Source organism: Delphinapterus leucas, chromosome 3 (genome assembly GCF_059928025.1).
Source record: "Delphinapterus leucas isolate spDelLeu-1000000601 "Yukka" chromosome 3, BTC_Dleu_Yukka2, whole genome shotgun sequence".
In the NCBI taxonomy this organism is placed as follows: domain Eukaryota; kingdom Metazoa; phylum Chordata; class Mammalia; order Artiodactyla; family Monodontidae; genus Delphinapterus; species Delphinapterus leucas.
The window spans coordinates 102,194,353-102,212,584 of record NC_143131.1 but is presented as its reverse complement, the minus strand read 5'-3'; the positions used below and the strand labels follow the sequence as shown (position 1 = coordinate 102,212,584).

The following is an 18,232-nucleotide window of genomic DNA, read 5'->3' as shown; positions in this document are numbered from 1 at the left end:
AAAGAAGGAAATCTGTAAACACATTTGCAGTGACAGAAAAGCCCAACTTTGAACTCGTATGTTTATGTGTGTTGTCATCTCTCCTTCACTGATCCTCAGTTATTGCACAATGTTCTGTCCTTTTAGATGGCAGGGTTACAAGAATGTATAGTTTAAACTCTGCATTTTGCAAAAGATGAGCATTATTTTTGAGTCTGGGAAACTTCAAAATAATTTGATTGCCTTCTGTGTTTTGTTTCATTAGGTAAAGGCAAAAAAACAGTTCTAGCTGTTTTCTGTACCAATATACAGCTTGTGTTTAAATTAAAAGAAGAGCCAGGCTCACGACCAGAGGGGAGAATCATGAAACGGAAACCCTGTAATATGTAAAAAGGCTATCACTGGAGAGTAAGAAGAGGAGTTTTAAACTCGGGCATCTTTTTTGTAAACATCTTGTTCAAATGTATTGTGCATTTTCCTTCCCCCTTCCTGCCACTAAACCAGGAAAGAAGCTTAAGTGCTGTCAGAAAAGGAGGTTTACAGAATCCTAACAATACAGGCATGTTTATGGGAGACTACATTTCTTGTTATGCCAGTGAATTAGCAAAACTGAACACATAATGGCGTGGGTTTTTTTTTTCCGCCGTGTTAGCATCTGAATTGTCTCCGTTTAGCCCCTAAAGCAGTTGTAAATTTATTGTTCCTAGGTTACCTAAACAGACTGAGACCAATCATTTCAATATTTCAGAGGTTATCCCTACTGCTTTTCCCATGAAGACATTATGTAGAGCAATATGATTCTGGCACATTTAAGGTGTTGGACCTGGATGAAGTGGAACTATTATAAAATAATCTACCATGTCACAGAGGTTGCCAGGTAAAGTAGAGTTTCTTTAGTTTTAAGTGGATTAAAACAGACCAGGATTGCCCATCCTCAGTACTGCCCACATTTTAGGCCAGATAATTCTTCGCTGTAGGGGATTTTCTTGGGCATTGCAGGATGTTTAGATGCATCTCTGCTCCCTACCCACCAGATGCCAGGAATACCTCCCCAGGTATGACAATCAAAAATGTCTCCAGGTATTGCCAAATGTTCCCCAGCGATGGGTAAAGCCGACCCAAGTGCTGGGGCTAAAAGTTGATATTCCGAAGACAGTGCTTCTAAGTAGGTGGGTGAGCCCGGACAAGTTATGTAACATCTCCACACCTCAGTTTCCTCATCTGTAAAAGGAAGATAATAATATTCCCTACTTCACAGGATTAAATAAGATAATGCCTATCCCCTGGGAAGAGCTCAATGTTAACCATTATCATTATTTTAACAATTCTATGCAATTTCATTTTTTTTCCTTTCTGATTTCAGTTTCAATGCAGGTTAAAGATACAAACAATGGGAACCTATTTAAAGGGGGGACGTTTGAGTGCAGTTACACAATTACAGATGGAGATCTTTACTTATGTTTGAGTGGTCAGGTTATAGAAGCTCAAGTATTGCATAATTTTGAATCCCAATTTGCTAAACAGCTTCAGTTATTGCTTAACATATTTTATTATCTTGCAAGTGGAGATTCCTAATTCATCTAAATTAAGGGCTGCTGCCAGATGACTCTTCTGTAAATATAACTGCTCTATTGTGTGTTCTGAAAGTCTTGACGTGATGCCTGGTCTTTTCCCTGGAGTTCTTCCTTCACCATTGGTCACATAAATATTATTGTAGTATTCATTGAAATAATAACAAAAGCTACCATTTTTAAGAGCAACTTACTGTGTGCCAAGATAAGTGCTTTCCATATATTATTATTTCACTCAATCCTCAAAACAATCTTAAAAATGAGGTGGGTATCTCAGAGAGACGAAGTTACTGTGTTCCAGCCAGCAAAGGTCAGAACGAGGTTGGAGCCCGGACTGGTGCCTTCACAGCCTATGCTCTTAAAATGCAACTTCATTATCAAGGCTCACAGAGCTACCCTGAATTGATAATCATAACATATGCCCCTTTCTGAAACACATTCCACCCTACCCCCACCTCTCACATCATCATTCACTTTTCTTGCTTTTCCCCAGCCAGCTCAAAATACCTGGAGGGGAGTGGTTATAAAAGAACCATGCTCTGATCCACATTTAAGCCAAGCACAGTGATTTAAAAAGGGAGGGGGAGAGAGAGAGAGAGAGAGAGAGAAGGAGAGAGAGAGGGAGATACCACTCATTTCACATTAGTCTTAATGACACTCACTTCACATTAGCCTTAATGAGGACTAATAAAAGTTGTCTGGAAGCTGAAGGAGGGAAAGGCTGAATTCACAAATAGGGAAAGGTAGGAAGATTCATCCATTAAATAGGTGATTCTTCAAATGCATCCCAGGAATCCAATTCTTGCATAGAGTATGCATATTTTACTTCAAGGTAAGGAGTAAATTAGGAGAATAACACTGCTGCCAGAGGTGCCTTAAAGCTTATATTTTTGAGACAATTGCCAGTGGTGACCAAAAACTGAGAAATCAATGGAAAGTAAGGTCAGAAAGCGTACCCTTGGAGGTCCTGGGAAGAAAAGTTACATAGCTAGCTCAGAAACAGCAACCTTCTCATCACATAGTCTTGTGAGTCAGCGCAATTGGGCTAGGGTTTGAGAGGCCAGTAGGTTTGCTGGTTGGCCTTTGGCAGAAGAGATCACATGGCCCAGGGTAAGTCACAAGCAGTTCTGAGCAAAGGGCAGGCAGACCATCCACTCACAGCTGCCAGGAGTTAGGCTGGAGGCAGCAGGAAGTCTGTGAGTGTTGTGGGAACTAAGAAGCTCATCAGCCCACAGCATTACAGTATTAAGCAGGGCCTCAGTGGTCAGCCCGTCCTGTCCTTTATCAACACATGACTCTTCCTCAGTATTCCCACCCACAGGTGTCCAACCTGTGTTTTGAAAGCTCCAGTGACTGGAAGCTCTTATTGTTCATAAATTAATAACTTGGCCATCCTTCAGTCTGTGTCCTTGTGAACGCTACAGCATGCTGGCTGTGCCACAGCCAGTCATATAAAAGAGATTAACATCGATAGGGTTAATTATGTACATAAGTAAATTTATGAAGGTGCCTACCATATGCAGGCACTTTATAAATTTACTCAATGAATAATTTTGACAACAATGAAACAGATTAGGAAGGGGAGGCCCAGTGAGGTTAAATGTCTTTCTCACCCAAGCTCACACAAAATTAAGTGGGAGTCACTCCTGGTCCAGGAGGCCCCCAAGCCACACTTTGTCTGCCACGGCAGGATTTTTGCTGTCAATTTCTAAACGTGGTTGGAAGAGTTTAGGATATACAGACTACAACAGAGAAAGGAGCCCATATAGATGAAGGCAGAATCTCCTGAAAGCATTGCTTGCAAGTAGCAATACTTACAGAGATGTCATCACTGAAGTCAATTTCATCCAAATCAAGGTATTCAGGGGCTTCCATCATTCTTCTTTGCACATTTTGAGTAAGGTCAAATCCTTATAAAGTCCTGGACCCGACAGAAGCACAAAAGAAAAGCAAAACGGTTAGCTGTTTTATAACCAAAAAGCACATTTATATTTAGACAAACAAAGTGAGAAAAGTCACTGGGTGCAAGGGCTGCCTTTGAGCACACTTCCTCCCTTTGAATGTCCCCAGCTTGGCTCTCCAGAAGCAGTAAGCACAGCTCCTCCAGGCTCCCCAGGAGGCTCCCTAGGGAGCAGCCATGGTCCTTCGCCATATTGCATTTGTGCCTGTTTGTCTTTGCCAGAGCAGTAACTCAGGTCAGATTCTCCCCTTGTGATCAATATTAAGATTGACTCAGCCCACATCCACCACTACACCTTGGGTGAATGCAGGGGCTTCGAGGATGGGGAGCAAACCTTGAAATCTTAGGACAACCATATTCAAATGTTTATGTGGGCATATCTTTGGATCCTGGGCATGGAGTAATGAATACTGGATCTCCACGGTAATAACACAAGGACAAGGCAGATACTAACTTACCAACAATAATGGATATTTCAGAATTTGTAGTACAACCTCCAGTTCAGCCCCTCAGAAAAAGGATCTAAGCAGAGATTTAAACCACAGAGTTATTGCATCGCCCCCTGCTTCTAACAGCTTTGCCTGCCGATGCCAGAGTGACCCGACACAGGCGCCAGAATGTCCTCAGTCAGCACTTGCCTTGGGGCTGCCTGTGGCAGTTCTTTAAATCTGTCAAGGAAGATATATCACCTCCCAGTTCATTTTCCCACCACTTATCCTCATCACCATTGGCAGTGGCAGTGGTACCTACAGATGTCAGGAACAGAAATATAGATCTCCTGGCAGTGCCTTGGGGTGCAGTTATCTTCCGCAGAGCAAACTCTCAGATAACGAAAAAGATTCCATTTCCCGTAACTTGTCTTTCTTATTATAAAAACTGTCTTATGTACTCAGACTTGAGTATCCGAAATAATTTACTTTTTTCTCTTTCGGATCTCTAATGAAGGGGTACCTTGCCAAAGGGGAAGGCGTACCTTGCCAAAGAGTAAGGAGTACATTATTGGAAAGGGAAAATAAATCTAGGCTGATGAAAATGAGCTTATCGATATAAGATCAAGAATGTAAAAATACCTAGTTTTTAAAAGGAAACTAACTCTGAAGGCACTGATTTCTCATTTTGAGGTTTTTAAAAAATTTACAGAAATAGCATAATTGCGGCAAAGGGGGGAACCACTCTCCGTTCCATACCTCAAACCCATGACTTGACTCAATTTTCAGTGCTTCCCCCTTCCTTCCCTTCCCACACGCATATACCATTTTTACATATTTTTAATTATAGTGGATACGGAGTTGATCCAAAAAAGAATTAGGATGCTACTACCATATACAAATGTGATTATCCATTTAGAATAAATATTAAACGTTCTTCTGAAATCACAGTAAAGTTTAAAATAAAACCAATTAGGATGCTACTACCATGTACAAATGTGATTATCCATTTAGAATAAATATTAAACGTTCTTCTGAAATCACAGTAAAGTTTAAAATAAAATGAAAACCAATTTGTCTTTGATACCTAAATTAAATTTTATTATTTATAGAAATATAAAAATTGGTTCTTAAACAAATTTCTTGGTGCAAAAATATATCACTTTTCCTCTAAGCCTCACAAAGCTTTTCAGAGAAAAACGTACACACTCATACTTGCAAATTACTCAGAATAACTTTCTCTTCCATTCTGGTAGATTCTGAGACAATCCAGACTCTGGATTCCAACTTGTCAACTAACAGACTTTCTCCCAATCCAATTTCTTTGCACTAAGTCTGTACTCCACATTGAACTGTTGATTTACAGACTGTTCCCCAGGCTTTGGTGAACACAAAGATGATTCTGGGTGTCGGGATGGGGTACAGACAAGTGCAGTATCACCACAAACATGGAAACGCGAGATGAAGTAGAAAAACATAAGTCAAATCTGGGGACCAAGCGGATCTCTAAATATATAGAAATACAAAACTAAATACAAAATGCAAATGGACATATCTTAACTAAGCATATTAACAAGTAATCGTTGAGTCCCTGTTTGAGGTGTGTTTAACAACATGAAGAGCAATTTCCCTTTGAGCATAGACATTCTAATGGAACATATCCAGTGGATAATATAAATCATGACACCAAGGCACAGAGTCTTTATATTTGGATTTGGAGGTTGGTAGTGAGATTGTTTATTCTACAGAACAGCATATAAGAGTTATAGCCGTGCCAGCCCATTATAGGAAGGTCATATTTATCTCAGTGGGTTGGATGGTCCTGCCTCAGACTAAGTGGTCCAAGGCATACAGGATTCTCCTTTACTTTCCGATGGACTCCCATATGTGGCCATCTCCTTTAACATGCCTTATTCTATCTACAACACAATTCCATTTGTCTAGTTTCAATGCTTCTTTCTTTCAAGGTGCCACTTGGAAAGTAATACATCCTCGTTTATAAGGTACAGAAATCCCTGTGGTTCACCGATCCTGGCCACATTCCCAACATCAATTGCTTCTTTTCACTGGAGGGTGAGTCCATGGTTGTCCCAGGGATCATTATATTGCCTCTTCCTTCCCCAACTGCCCTTCCACTGAGCACATAGCACCCTCGAGCACTCCCTTCTGAGGAATTGGGATGTGACTGGAGGGGATGAGGTCAGGTTTAGAGCAGCTGTTGCAAATAATCCAACATGATAAGGAAACTGAGCTGGGCTGTGGGTGCTTTTCTCATTGTGCTCGTCAGGCACTGCCTCACCCCACACACCCAGTGGGACCCAGCGAGTGGGACCCAGCGAGCCCCCATTTCTGACTGACACACAGGCACCGATGGAATGCACAGCTACAGAGGGCACAGACCAGAGGCCCAGGGGCCAAGTCTGGTCCACAGATGTGATGTGTTTGGCCCTAGCAGTGTTTCCAAAAAATTGACTGTTGCCAACTTGTAGCCCTTTGGTGCTTTCACATAAGAGTCTCGATTTCTGGCTTCACTTAAAAAATATCTGGAGGTCTGGGGGCACAGGTCTGCATTCCCCATGATAACAATGGGCTATAGCTGAGCTGTAGCTGCCCTGTCTACGGGGCATGTGCTCCCCAGCTCCCCCCACACTCCCACCCCCCATCGGCTCTCCTCATCCACACATCCTGCCTGGCTCTGGGGGCATTTGAGTCTTTGACCCTTCAAAGGAATCCAGTATGAAACATGAAGTGCCACCCTCCTCCCTTTCCTTATTGGTGCCTTCTGCCAAATGCTATTTCCTTCATTTGTATTCTAACGTTGGATTTGTATTCTACAATTGTTTTAAATTCTCATACCACAACAGCAGTAAAACGAAATTTCTTACCAGTAAACTACCAGCATGTTACAATTTGTGCTTTTCTACAACCTCCATTTTATCTCTTAGTATGAGAAAAAGAAAACCTTCACAAACATAATAAAATGCTACGAGGCGGGGATTACATTTCCTTCACTTTACAGCCTGAGGAAGAAGAGGTCCTTGCCTTGTTGTCATTGGCGTTGTGCAGTTACACGGTGCCACTTCACTATTGTGACTGGGGGGAGGGCGGAAGCTGTGCCAATGACAAGCCCAGAAAAAGACCGAGACCATCCTCCATGTGGCCAGCCCGAAAGCTTGGATGTAAGAAGGCCAACCCTGCTCAAGGCCGGTGAGAGTGGGTTGACACCTCAGTGGAAAATAGTTTTCAGCCTCCCCAGAAAGGGCAGTCCAGCTTAAAAGCCTTTACATGAGATTTTTACTGCTACACATCATAGTTGCCCTGGACCCCTCTGGGACCTCAGAGCACAGTCATTTATAAATTTGTACTGCAGCCTCATCCCACCAGCCCTGTGCCTGCAAGCTGCAGTCACTGGTCCCAGGTTCTCCGAGGACTTTCTCCCGTATTGCCACACCTCTCCCCTCAGCACACCTCTTACAGAGCTGTCCACCTCAGGTACTGCTGACTGGTTGAAATCATTCCATTTCAAGCTCAGTTGGGCTTTTAATTTCTCTTCATTGACATTGGCAAGTTTTAATGTGTTATGCACTGGAGTAGGTATGTCATGCGTTTAAGCTGTTTTTAAGTGCGGGGAGAGGTGACGGTAGAGATTGGGCAGGAGGTGGGAAAGCAGAGAAAGGGAAAGGAAACATTTTCCAATGGCTTAGCTCTACTACTTTGGGTCGGAAAACTTATAGGGAGGAAAAGAATACAAAAATTAGAATGTGAGGACACAGGCCTAGGTGGCTAGGACCCAAATGCCATGTAGAAGCTATTGCTGACACATCACACCCCTTCTCTTGATGTGCCCAAGGCACTGGGAGAAACTTTACCCAAACTCCAAATTGAGGTCAGCTAGAGCAGGAAAAGACCAAAGAAGTAACGAGCGTCAACTGTGCATAATGCCTGTAGGATTTTTCCTACTCTCACAGAGTTTTGATAAATTGCCAAGAACAGAAGTTCCTCTAGTGCCTATTAAAATGTACAGTAGAGGCCCTGGCCCTAATAGGTCTATCAACACCATGTCACCTTCTCATGGGTGACCTCAGTGATGGCCCAACTGCTTCCTTCAAGAGAAGATTCAATTTAGGGAAAAACTCCAAGTAACTAGGAGTCCAACTGAATAATAAAAAGTAGGCATCGATTTAAAAAATAGCCTCCCCCCTCTAGTGTTAGGATTTTCAGGCGACATTTAAAAATTTATTTTATAGTGACTTGAAAACTGACTCTGAAAATAATTCCAAATGAAGACTTACAAAAATCTGTTGGGTAATGGCTTGGAGTGGCCGACAGAATTTCTTTGAGAAACTGCCCTCGTTTAATGTACACAGTCTGGTGTGCTTGGCTCATAAAAGGCTCACTGATTTGTAACTACAGTCACAGATCACATAAATTGCTCTACTGAAATTCTTCTTAAAATGAATTGCCTCACTCCAATTTATAAAGAGTCAGCATGGACTCATTCTGAAGGCTCATGTTACACAGATTTCTCCTCTTCTGCCAAAGTCACTATTGCTACATTTACCAGTGTACTAGGAGGCCTGGTAATTAAAAGTAAGTTGGGCTTGTCAAAATAAATGAGCAGGGTACATTCGGTGATGAGGTAACCTCGGTTGATTTGCATTACAACTTCTTTCTTTACTCTTTAATTCACCAATACTTGGGAAAACACAACAGCTGCCTACACCCTCACACACACACACTTGGCCAGATTTGTACTGGGATACATTTTCAGTTTGGAAGCCTACACATAGATACTGAACTTCCTTTCATATAACAAGAGTTCAAAAAAAAAAAAAAATCACAAACTACGTACTGGAAGGCTTGGGTGGAAAAAAGTGGAATATATGAAATGTTGTCCCCAGTTGGCTCGGTAGCTTGGCTGGCAAGAAAGCAACTCATTCCAAATGTTGGACTCAGTTTCTTTCACTCTTTGATTCAACAGTGGCCAGAAGCATGGCAGTCACTAAATGCCTAGTCTTGAAGCAGAAAAATGATAGAGGCAAGAAATTTCTACTGGAAAGAGGTAACTGAAGGAGAGCCAACAAGTACATATGAGGAGAAAAGGGAAAAGCACAAGCTGTGTAGATTTCATCCCCTTCTTCATTTATGGAATATTCCCGCATGTACGTGCTGGGTAAGACCAACACTACTCTCCACGCCAGTATGCGGCATTCAGTACAAGGGGGAAATAGACAAGAAAACAAGCCGTTACAATATACTGTGGTCCTACCTAGAGGGGTGGGATAGGGAGGGTGGGAGGGAGATGCAAGAGGGAGGGGATATGGGGATATATGTATACGGATAGCTGACTCACTTTGCTATACAGCAGCAAGTAACACAACAGTGTAAAGCAATTATACACCAATAAAGATGTTTAAAAAAATGCCTCCGTGAAGAGAAAAATGAAATCAATATTTAAATAATAAAAGATACAATGTATGTTTTCTAGGAATTCAAAAAAAAATGTATACTGTGGTCCCTGCTGAGACAAATAAATACACAGGAACCTGAGTCACTTAACCTAGACCTTGGAGAGGAGGGAAGTGTGACTGGTACAGGTGAGGTCTAAGCTGAAAGCTGAAGGGTGAGGATACAAATGGTGAGGGAGTCAAAGGGGCAGGACGAAGTGTTCTAGGTAGAGTTACAGCACGGGCAAAGGCCTGGAGGGGAGAATTCTGAAGCAGGATTTCCAGAAGAATGGGTAACATTGATTTAACACCTGTTGCTGTTTTTGCTTCAAAAAAGGGGTCTTAAAGGGTGATGGCCAGGGTGGATGGGTAAGGACAGCAGTCAGGAAGGTATTTCCAAAGCCAGAGTGTAAACAGAGCACGTGTTGGAATACCAACTTTTCTGGCATGTTTGGAGAAAGTACAAGCGAGTATTTGCTATCAAACAGGAGACTTCAATGTACAGTAATATATTGAGCTTGCTCCAGCTTGGGGGCAAGGGGAGCTGCATTTCCTGTTTGAATGCTCACAAACATTTGTGAAGCAAAACTTCTTAGCAGGGGCTAGGTCTGGGCGCCTTTACGTATACTCTCTCCTGTGCGTCTCACGAAGACTGGGAGACAAATATCTTTACAATCTCCTTTGTGGAGGTAAGGAAACCAAGGCTCAGTGAGGTTCTGTGATCGCCTCACACACGGGGCTTCTGGTGATACGTCTGTCTTGCTCCCTTATTTCAGCTTGCCAAAACCGCAGGGGTAAGGTAACACTTCGCCCGTATCAAACATTTTATTTTTTTCAAATCACCTTAAATATTTTTTTTACCTTTCTTGAGTACAACTCTGTGAGAGGGAGGCAGAGGGTGTCTATCACAGTTTGCAATCATATCTTTCCTATTTTGAAGACATCAAAACTCAGGAATGTGTCGGCCAAGGTTATGTACTCCTAAATAGGGGCAAAGCCAGCTCAGACAAACCACTTCCCGATAGCAAGTCCAGAGCTCTTCTGATTTACCCCCTAGACTGTTCTGAAACATGGCCGTGGCTCCGAACCATCTAGGCCAGAATTCCATAGGCATCATCAGTCCTGAATTGTACTGTTTTGGGTGTTCACAGACCATAACTCCAAATTGCTCTTTCCTCTCTCCAGCAGAGTCTAAAGAGAATGGTATAGGCATGAGGATCATTAAAGAAAAGTGTATAGACCTTTGTGAACCTAACATACCTTATCCACAGGTGTCCCTGAACTGGCCAGTAAAGCATTGTATTCCACAGTCAATTGATTTAATACCTCAACTTCATCTTCAAAGAAAATTTGATTATGACCATCTTTCCTTATGTCTTATTGAAAAGGCAAGTAAAATACCACTGTACTAGGGAGCCTCATTCTAGAGGATTGTTCTGACAAAACCCTATAAAGGTTGGTCTTTTTGTAGTTTTCCAAAAAATTGAAGTATATTTGGTTTAAAATATGGTCCTTTTCGTTGTGAGCCCTAGCTTGTAGTTTAAAATTCTTGCAAATGATTTGGGGTTATTTCATTATTTCTAAAATCTGTCACTGAGAATGAACTAACTTATACCAGAACTTTAGAGACTGAAAGGACCTTAGTTTTTAAGCTCTGAGGCAGAGGTACTTTTAAATTTGTATTTGTGTGTGTGTGTGTGTGTGTGTGTGTGTGTGTGAGTGATTTAAACTGAGTTTAATATTTAAAATTCTTTTTGGAAGAGGAAGCGAAGATTCCTCATAGTACCTGAACAAAAGAAGATAAAAGAATGTAGAATGGAAGAAAAATATAAACACATGTAAATACAAGGAAATATGTATTGTGTTCAGTTCTGGATGCCTCGACTTAAGAAGGCCACAGGCAAACCAGAATATACCGAGACAGAGCAAGGAAGTCAAGACAGCCAGTGGCTGGCAAACTCTGCCTCATGTGACATAGCTAAGGAAATATCTAACTTGGAGAAAAGCACTCCTCTCTAAGAATCTAAAAAGCCATCAGGTAAAAGGAGGATTTGCCTTCAAGGTAGGAAACTTTTTGGAGGAAGTTTCAGGGATGCCAGTCTCAGCAAATACTTCTTAATAATGGCATAAATGGAATGGGCTCCTTGGTAAGATCACAACCACCCCAGCAAGAAACTGTTCCTTTAGAGGTTTGGAGAGATATTCTGAGGGAGAAAGATGAGAATCCTGCATTGGAAAGGAGGAACAGATGACCTTCTAAGTCAGAGATTCTGTGCGGTCCTGATCCAGGACCTTAGGACCATCCTGACCAACTCTGACCCCTCTCCAAGGTGCTACCATGACAACCTTTGTAGAACTTCCTTTATCCTATTTCAGCTGCCATCCTGATCCCACCAGGAATGCGAATGAAATATGGAGGTTAAGGGAGAGGAAAAGAGAGAGAGAGAGAGCCAGAGAGTTAAAGGGAGAATAATTTTAAAAAGCGAACTGGAATGTTGTTCATTCAGTGAGAATACAATTTACTCTCTGTTGTAGATGAAAACTTATCAATTCCACAAGGACAAAACTATGACCTAATGAGGCCCAAGCAAAAAGAAAATATCTGGGAAGGAAAAGGAAACATTTTTAGCACTGGGAAGTTGAGCCTGGGCGTATGCCAACCGTGTCCTGCACTGGCTTCTGGAAAGGAACTATGGAACTGGATCCCTTACCCAGTTATGTACCGGAAACTCTCCAAATTCAAGTTCCAGATTTTTGGCGCACCTGAAGTGGTCATGCTTTACTCTTGATTTTGCAAAGATTGCTTGATTTCTACAGTGGATTTGTTTGGCAATTATTATTGAGAATGTATGCAGCACAGATGACAATCCTGATTCTCATTTTAGAGAGAAGTAGACAAAACAGCACTGTGCATGGGAGCATTAAAGACTACATCAGGAGTCAGTTGTCTTGGCTTCGTTCTCATACCTCTCATCGTTTGTGAGCATTAAACTTCTGAGTAACCTAGACCAGTTGTTCTCAAAGTTCAGCCTGCAAAAGAATCAACCAGAAGGCTTATTAAAACAAATTGCTGGGTCCAACCCCGAGAGTTTCTGGTTCAGTAGGTATGGGTTGGGGCCTGAGAATTTACATGTCTAACAAGTTCCCAGATGATGCTGATTCTGCTGGTCTCAGAACCCCATTTGAGAACTACTACCTAAGATCAATGGCTGATCCCAGCCCTGGCTACATCTGCACTTAATTAAAAGATGGTGACCTCTTCCCCACATCCTCCATCTCCACAGATGTTAACTTCATTATACAGGATCCATGCCTAGTGCCCTTCTGATTAAACTTCCTCAGTGGACTCAACTAAGCATTTCCCATGAAGACCACCCAGAAACCTCAGGTCTTAAGTCTGTGTGTGTGTGTGTGTGTGTGTGTGTGTGTGCGTGTGTATTTTGATTCCCAGTGCTATACAAGGGACAGACATTGGCCTACCAAACCCTACAAAATTTGGGCCTTGGTTACTTTAAAAATTCCCTTCTCGGTAGCACTTCATGGCAACATGGATGTTCTAAGTTTCTCCTGTTAATGAGATCCAGGTTTATAATTTTAGATGCAGCATTTTCAGAGCAAGAATCTCTATTTAGGAGTATCCATTCACTAGAACTACAACATAGTAAATCCTATGTCTACTAATAAAAGGAAAATGAAAAAATACAAGAATTGAATAAGAATTAGCTTAAAAATCCAATGCTTATACAATATGTATGCATCATGAGATATTTAAACTTATTAATCATTGAATTTGAAGCAGTTCAAATGGCTACACTGGCTAACTAAAAAATAAAATCCTGGTCATGTGTTTTAAATTATAATGTGCTTATTTTTATTAAAACCAAATTCAGAAAACAGATTATTATGGATATTTTATCAATTCTTCCAATTAAAATGTACCAATTTAATAACCAAAACAGGAAACAAACTCTCTGTAAAATAAATATCCCTTTTTTTCTGAAGAGGAGTATAGCTTGATATTTAGGTGATTAAGTAAGAAGCGTAGGCTAAATGTCTGTAGTAACCAAATATTTGCACATCTGTACATACACACAGGTATGATTTGGCAAGCACTAATTCTTTCATCCAATTCTTTTATCTAGCCCGAATTTACTAAAGATACTTAGAGGAAGGAAAATGATCAAAATCTATTTCTGGCTTAGATGAGGTACCACAATTGACAGTGCAAAAACTGAACATTGTATACTTAACTAATACATTTCCAATATGCGTCAAAGCATTTCAAGAAAAACATAAGATGAAAACACAAGATTACTGTTAAGTACCTTTAGGAATTCAGCTGGGACGTGTGATCCTCAGTTTCCACAATATGCTATTTTTTAACACAGTATCTTACACAGAGTAAATACTTAATCAATTGTTTGTTGAGTTCACTTCCAGACTGTGATCACTGTTGAGTCAGTCAAGAATTTCTACACTAAAAACTGTGGTATTGTCTAGAATAACAAACGTTGAGATGACTGTTTTTTCTTCCACTTACGATAACCTTGTGTTCATATATCTTCTTCTTGCAGTTTCCCTCAGAAGTTTTTTTTGAGGAGGTGTCAATCATCTAGTCCCTCTTTCAGAAACTATAATATCTATTGATGAGGCCTATGTAGACATCAGCTGAACCTTCCATTGATAGGGTCTGTTTCCCAAAGACTAAAACAGAGTTTTTTCCCAGTAAGCATATGGAGAGAGAATAACATTTGCAGGCTGTGGTGTGGGTTTTTCCTCTTTGGCATCACAGAAGGACATCAACTTCATTTTGTAATTCACCAGCATAAGCAGGAAAGGACTGAGAGCAGAGAAGCCTGAAGAGAGGGCTGTGAGAACGGCTGGAAAAAGGGCACAGGCTGCCAAAGTCTTTCAAGAAATAGACTAAGACAAAGTGAGAAATCCAAAGTGGAGTGATCAGCCACATTACTAAAATACTAAACTTGGCCCCTCTTAGGATTTCAATTTCTGAACCACCATCTCCAATCCAGATGTCACCATATGTCATCCTTTCTTTCCGAAAGCAGAAAAGACATCCAGAAACAAAGACTAAGACGGCTAAAGGAAGACTATCAATCAGAACCCAAAATACTTTCCCACAGTAAAACTCTACTTGCTTGTTTCCAAAGTCAATTAGGCAATCCATGTGAATCCTGTTAGTAGACAAGGGGTCTGTATCATTTCCCACATTCAGGTATTCTGATTTTCTAGTATAAGGTAAAACTGGGAGGTACACTGCCATGCCAGCCATCCAAAGTGCAGAAACCACCTTCAAGGAATGCTTCTGATGGTCCGGGTTTGGAGGCTCACTAAAGGGCTGGACAGTCTGGTAAAGCTTCTGGTGGTAGAGCAATGCAAAGTGTAACATGAACTAGATGGCCAGGAAGTCATCAGGGCTGCCATGAAGTGTAGAACTTGGCAGCCAGCTGAATCCGACATGAAACCAGAAGAATAAAGTATTTTTATGACATTCACCACCAAGTTTTTAACGAGGTGGACAAATATAAGACTGAAAATCAGAAGAAAGGATGTCTCTAAACGCCCAGTCATACATTTCCTTGTAGAATAAAATAAACACATGTTTCCAGCAAAGCTCACAAGGATTAGAAGGGGGCAAGCAATGATCTCAAGCACATCTGCAGAGGGCTTCATGGTAAATGGCAAATCAGTGAGCTCAGACGTCTTCTTCTTCAGTTTGAGTCATTAGGCACTTGAAACACTTTTAAGAAGACTTTAGTGAGAAGACCTGGGTTTTTGTAATTCACTACGTTGACACAACCCTCACCTTAAGAGTTCGGAGATGGTCTGTAACAGAATTCTGCTTGCTCCAGTGCTGAGCTGCTGGAAACAAAACAGCTTCTCAAGAGGATTCTGTTTTATCATCTCTGGGGATGTAACTATAACGAGAAAGTGCTAGGTATCATCACTTCATTAAAAGTTCTCAGAAATGTATTTATAGCACTGTAATGAGGGAGAGAACAAAATTAAATTTGTGACAGCAAAAGAAAGGTAGCCAGAGGCTGAAATGACCCTCTCCACTCATAAAAAATATTAAAGAAGTGAGGGTGTCTGAATAACAATGAAGATTTCCGAATAACAAAATTACATATTTTGTTATTATAATATATTTTGTTATTATATATGACATTCTTTAATGTCAAAATTATATATTTTGACATTAATAACATGATAGAGATTTATGAAGTATAGCAGTTTTCTAATTCCTCTACCATTTTTGCAAAGCAGATATACTATGACCTGTTCTGATGATCTCTTGGGGTTAGGATTACAAAAGAGATGATAGAAAATACTGTGCTACCACAGGGAAGGGAATAAAGAAGACAGGGAGGGAGAGAGGGAGGAAGGAAAGAAGGAAGGAAGCAAGCAAGGGAGGGAAAAGGGAAGGGGGAAGGAAGACATTTTTATAAACATGGGCATTACGTCCAAGACCAAATCTTTTTTTTTTTTTTTTTTTTTGTGGTACACGGGCCTCTCACTGTTGTGGCCTCTCCCGTTGCGGGGCACAGGCTCCGGACGCGCAGGCTCAGCGGCCATGGCTCACGAGCCCAGCCGCTCCGTGGCATGTGGGATCTTCCCGGACCGGGGCACTAACCCGTATTCCCTGCATCGGCAGGCGGACTCTCAACCACTGCGCCACCAGGGAAGCCCCAAGACCAAATCTTTAAACTACTGGTTAAAGAAACAGTCTGATGATTTGGAAGTCATTAGGGAGACCCCACCCAACCGCCAGCTGGGCACAAGAGGCTAGGAAAAGATTTCTGTCCTAAGTATGACTGCAGAGTACAGAGCAAGGACAGAAAAACGTCATTGAAACACGCTGCTCAAGTAATCACTTTCTGGATGAATTCTGTTGCCCATTCTGAAGACAAACAATTTTCCCTCTACTCTATTTGCTTGTAAGTTTCTCTGTCAATCATCGTATCCTGTACTGTCACAACACATGCTTCACTCTGACCCAGTGGTGCTCTGGAGCCAGCTTGCCCTGACTTGAGCGACTGTGCACATCTCTCCCCAACTCTGTGCTTAGTGACCGCACGTTGGAAGCTTGAAATTGGGTACGCTGAGAGTACTTATACCATGGAAATTAGCAAACGCTGCACCTCAGGGCTTTTGGTGGGGCAAGAGTTGTTTTAATTGGACAATACTGGCCTGACCAAAAAATACAGATTAGAGTGATAAGAAATTAGCTGGTATTTTACCTACATAAGGATGAGATCAGTATTAGGTACCCACCAGCCCTTTTAATAAGGGTATGGGTAAGAGGTTTACAGCAGTGTTAACAAGTAGGATAGCTGGACCTTACAATTCCACTGAGGGGAGGTGGAGTTTGGGGGCTGACACTTCCTATTAACCCCCTTATCCCCAGTTGCCTCTTAAGACAGGTAGCCAACTCAGAGTCCCCACACCACATTTTTCTTCCCTAAGAAACATCCATTACCTCACTGTCAGCTGCAGTCAGTCAAACAGGCACCCCTGAGTTTATACTAATAACAGTAATAATAATATAGTGATAACACAATAATAATGCTCATACTGGTTACTGTTTAACACCAGTTTGAACCAGACATTGTGTTGGTGTTTTTCTTTAATAAATGTAACCTCATTTAATCCTTAATATCATTTTTATGTCACTGCTGAGAAAACAAGACCAGAGACAAAAGTAAATTGCTCAAAGCTGCTAAGTAATGGAGACAGGAATCAAAGCCAGGTATGAGTGATTCCGAAACTACTGCCTCTCCACGCTGTGGAGATGGTGGATTTTCTGTTGACCGTTCTCGATCTTTCCCTAATCATTTACAATTGGTACACCCAATTGTAGAGGCTATAGAGCCTATAATACACTTCTCTTGAGAAATGTTTTCTCGGGTTTATAATACACAAGTCATGCAGATTTTTGGATAGCAATTAGTCTTCTCCATTCTCCTTCAATAATAATAATACCCATTATGGGCATTTACACTTCTGCATCTCAGAAAGATCTTTAAAGATTCTGTATACCAGTTCAAGATGCCTTACTTGAAACAGGAAAGGGCTGTTCGCAGCAGTAGTGAGACCCCCATTCCTGACTATGTTTAAGCAGAGGCACGGTGACTGCCTGGAGTGAGTGGGTAGATGAGTGAAACACAACCCTAAATAGCAGACAACATACAGCCCACCTTAATGTGAGATTTAATTCGGGGTAATGAATTAAGAAATTATGTGATGCTATTTCTTAAACATGCCCTAAGTGTAACAATTTGTGGCAAATACTACTGACTTAGAGCTGACGGCTAAGGGTAAAAAACGTTTGTTAAACTTCCCTCTCTAAAGGCTTACATAAACGTTTGTTTTTCAGAGGATTAGCAAACATGTAATATGTTCCTTTGCATTAGAGCAAAAGTGTAAAATATAAATGTCGCTCTTTTCCTTCAGGGTTATTTATATACTAGAAAAACAGCACACATTAAAATATAAGGGGAGTAAAATTAATTTTTCTGAATGTTGGCTTGACTGATGGATACTACTTTTGTTAACTAAGGCGCAGTATGGCTAAAGATGAACCTTCATAAGACTGCCTCAACTGGTTGTCTACTGAGAACCTATCTTGCGCTCAGCACAGCACTGGACTCCAAGGATGATGCACAGGGGTGGCAGCCACTGTCCCTGCTTTCAAGAGGCGTGTGGTCTAGTTGTAAGAACACAGTGATGCATAATACATATGTTATATATATTATATTATGTAACATGTATGTATACATACACGTATATATCATTTCTTATAAGATATATTTAAATAAATTATTTCCT

The 18,232-nt window shown here is 41.2% G+C and overlaps 1 protein-coding gene and 1 pseudogene across 1 annotated transcript in view; both read right to left on the bottom strand.

Moving 5' to 3' along the window:
* The window catches only part of SNCAIP (synuclein alpha interacting protein), a 74,641-nt gene extending 71,059 nt beyond the window's left edge, over positions 1 to 3,582 (bottom strand). Inside the window, 2 exon segments of the mRNA XM_089909227.1 lie at position 2,507; positions 3,369 to 3,582. Of these exon segments, the coding sequence (XP_089765353.1) occupies position 2,507; positions 3,369 to 3,428 (61 nt within the window). The 5' untranslated portion in view covers positions 3,429 to 3,582.
* A 10,319-nt stretch (positions 3,583 to 13,901) lies between these two features.
* LOC115803313 (uncharacterized) lies at positions 13,902 to 15,192 on the bottom strand (annotated as a pseudogene).
* Positions 15,193 to 18,232: the final 3,040 nt, after the last annotated feature.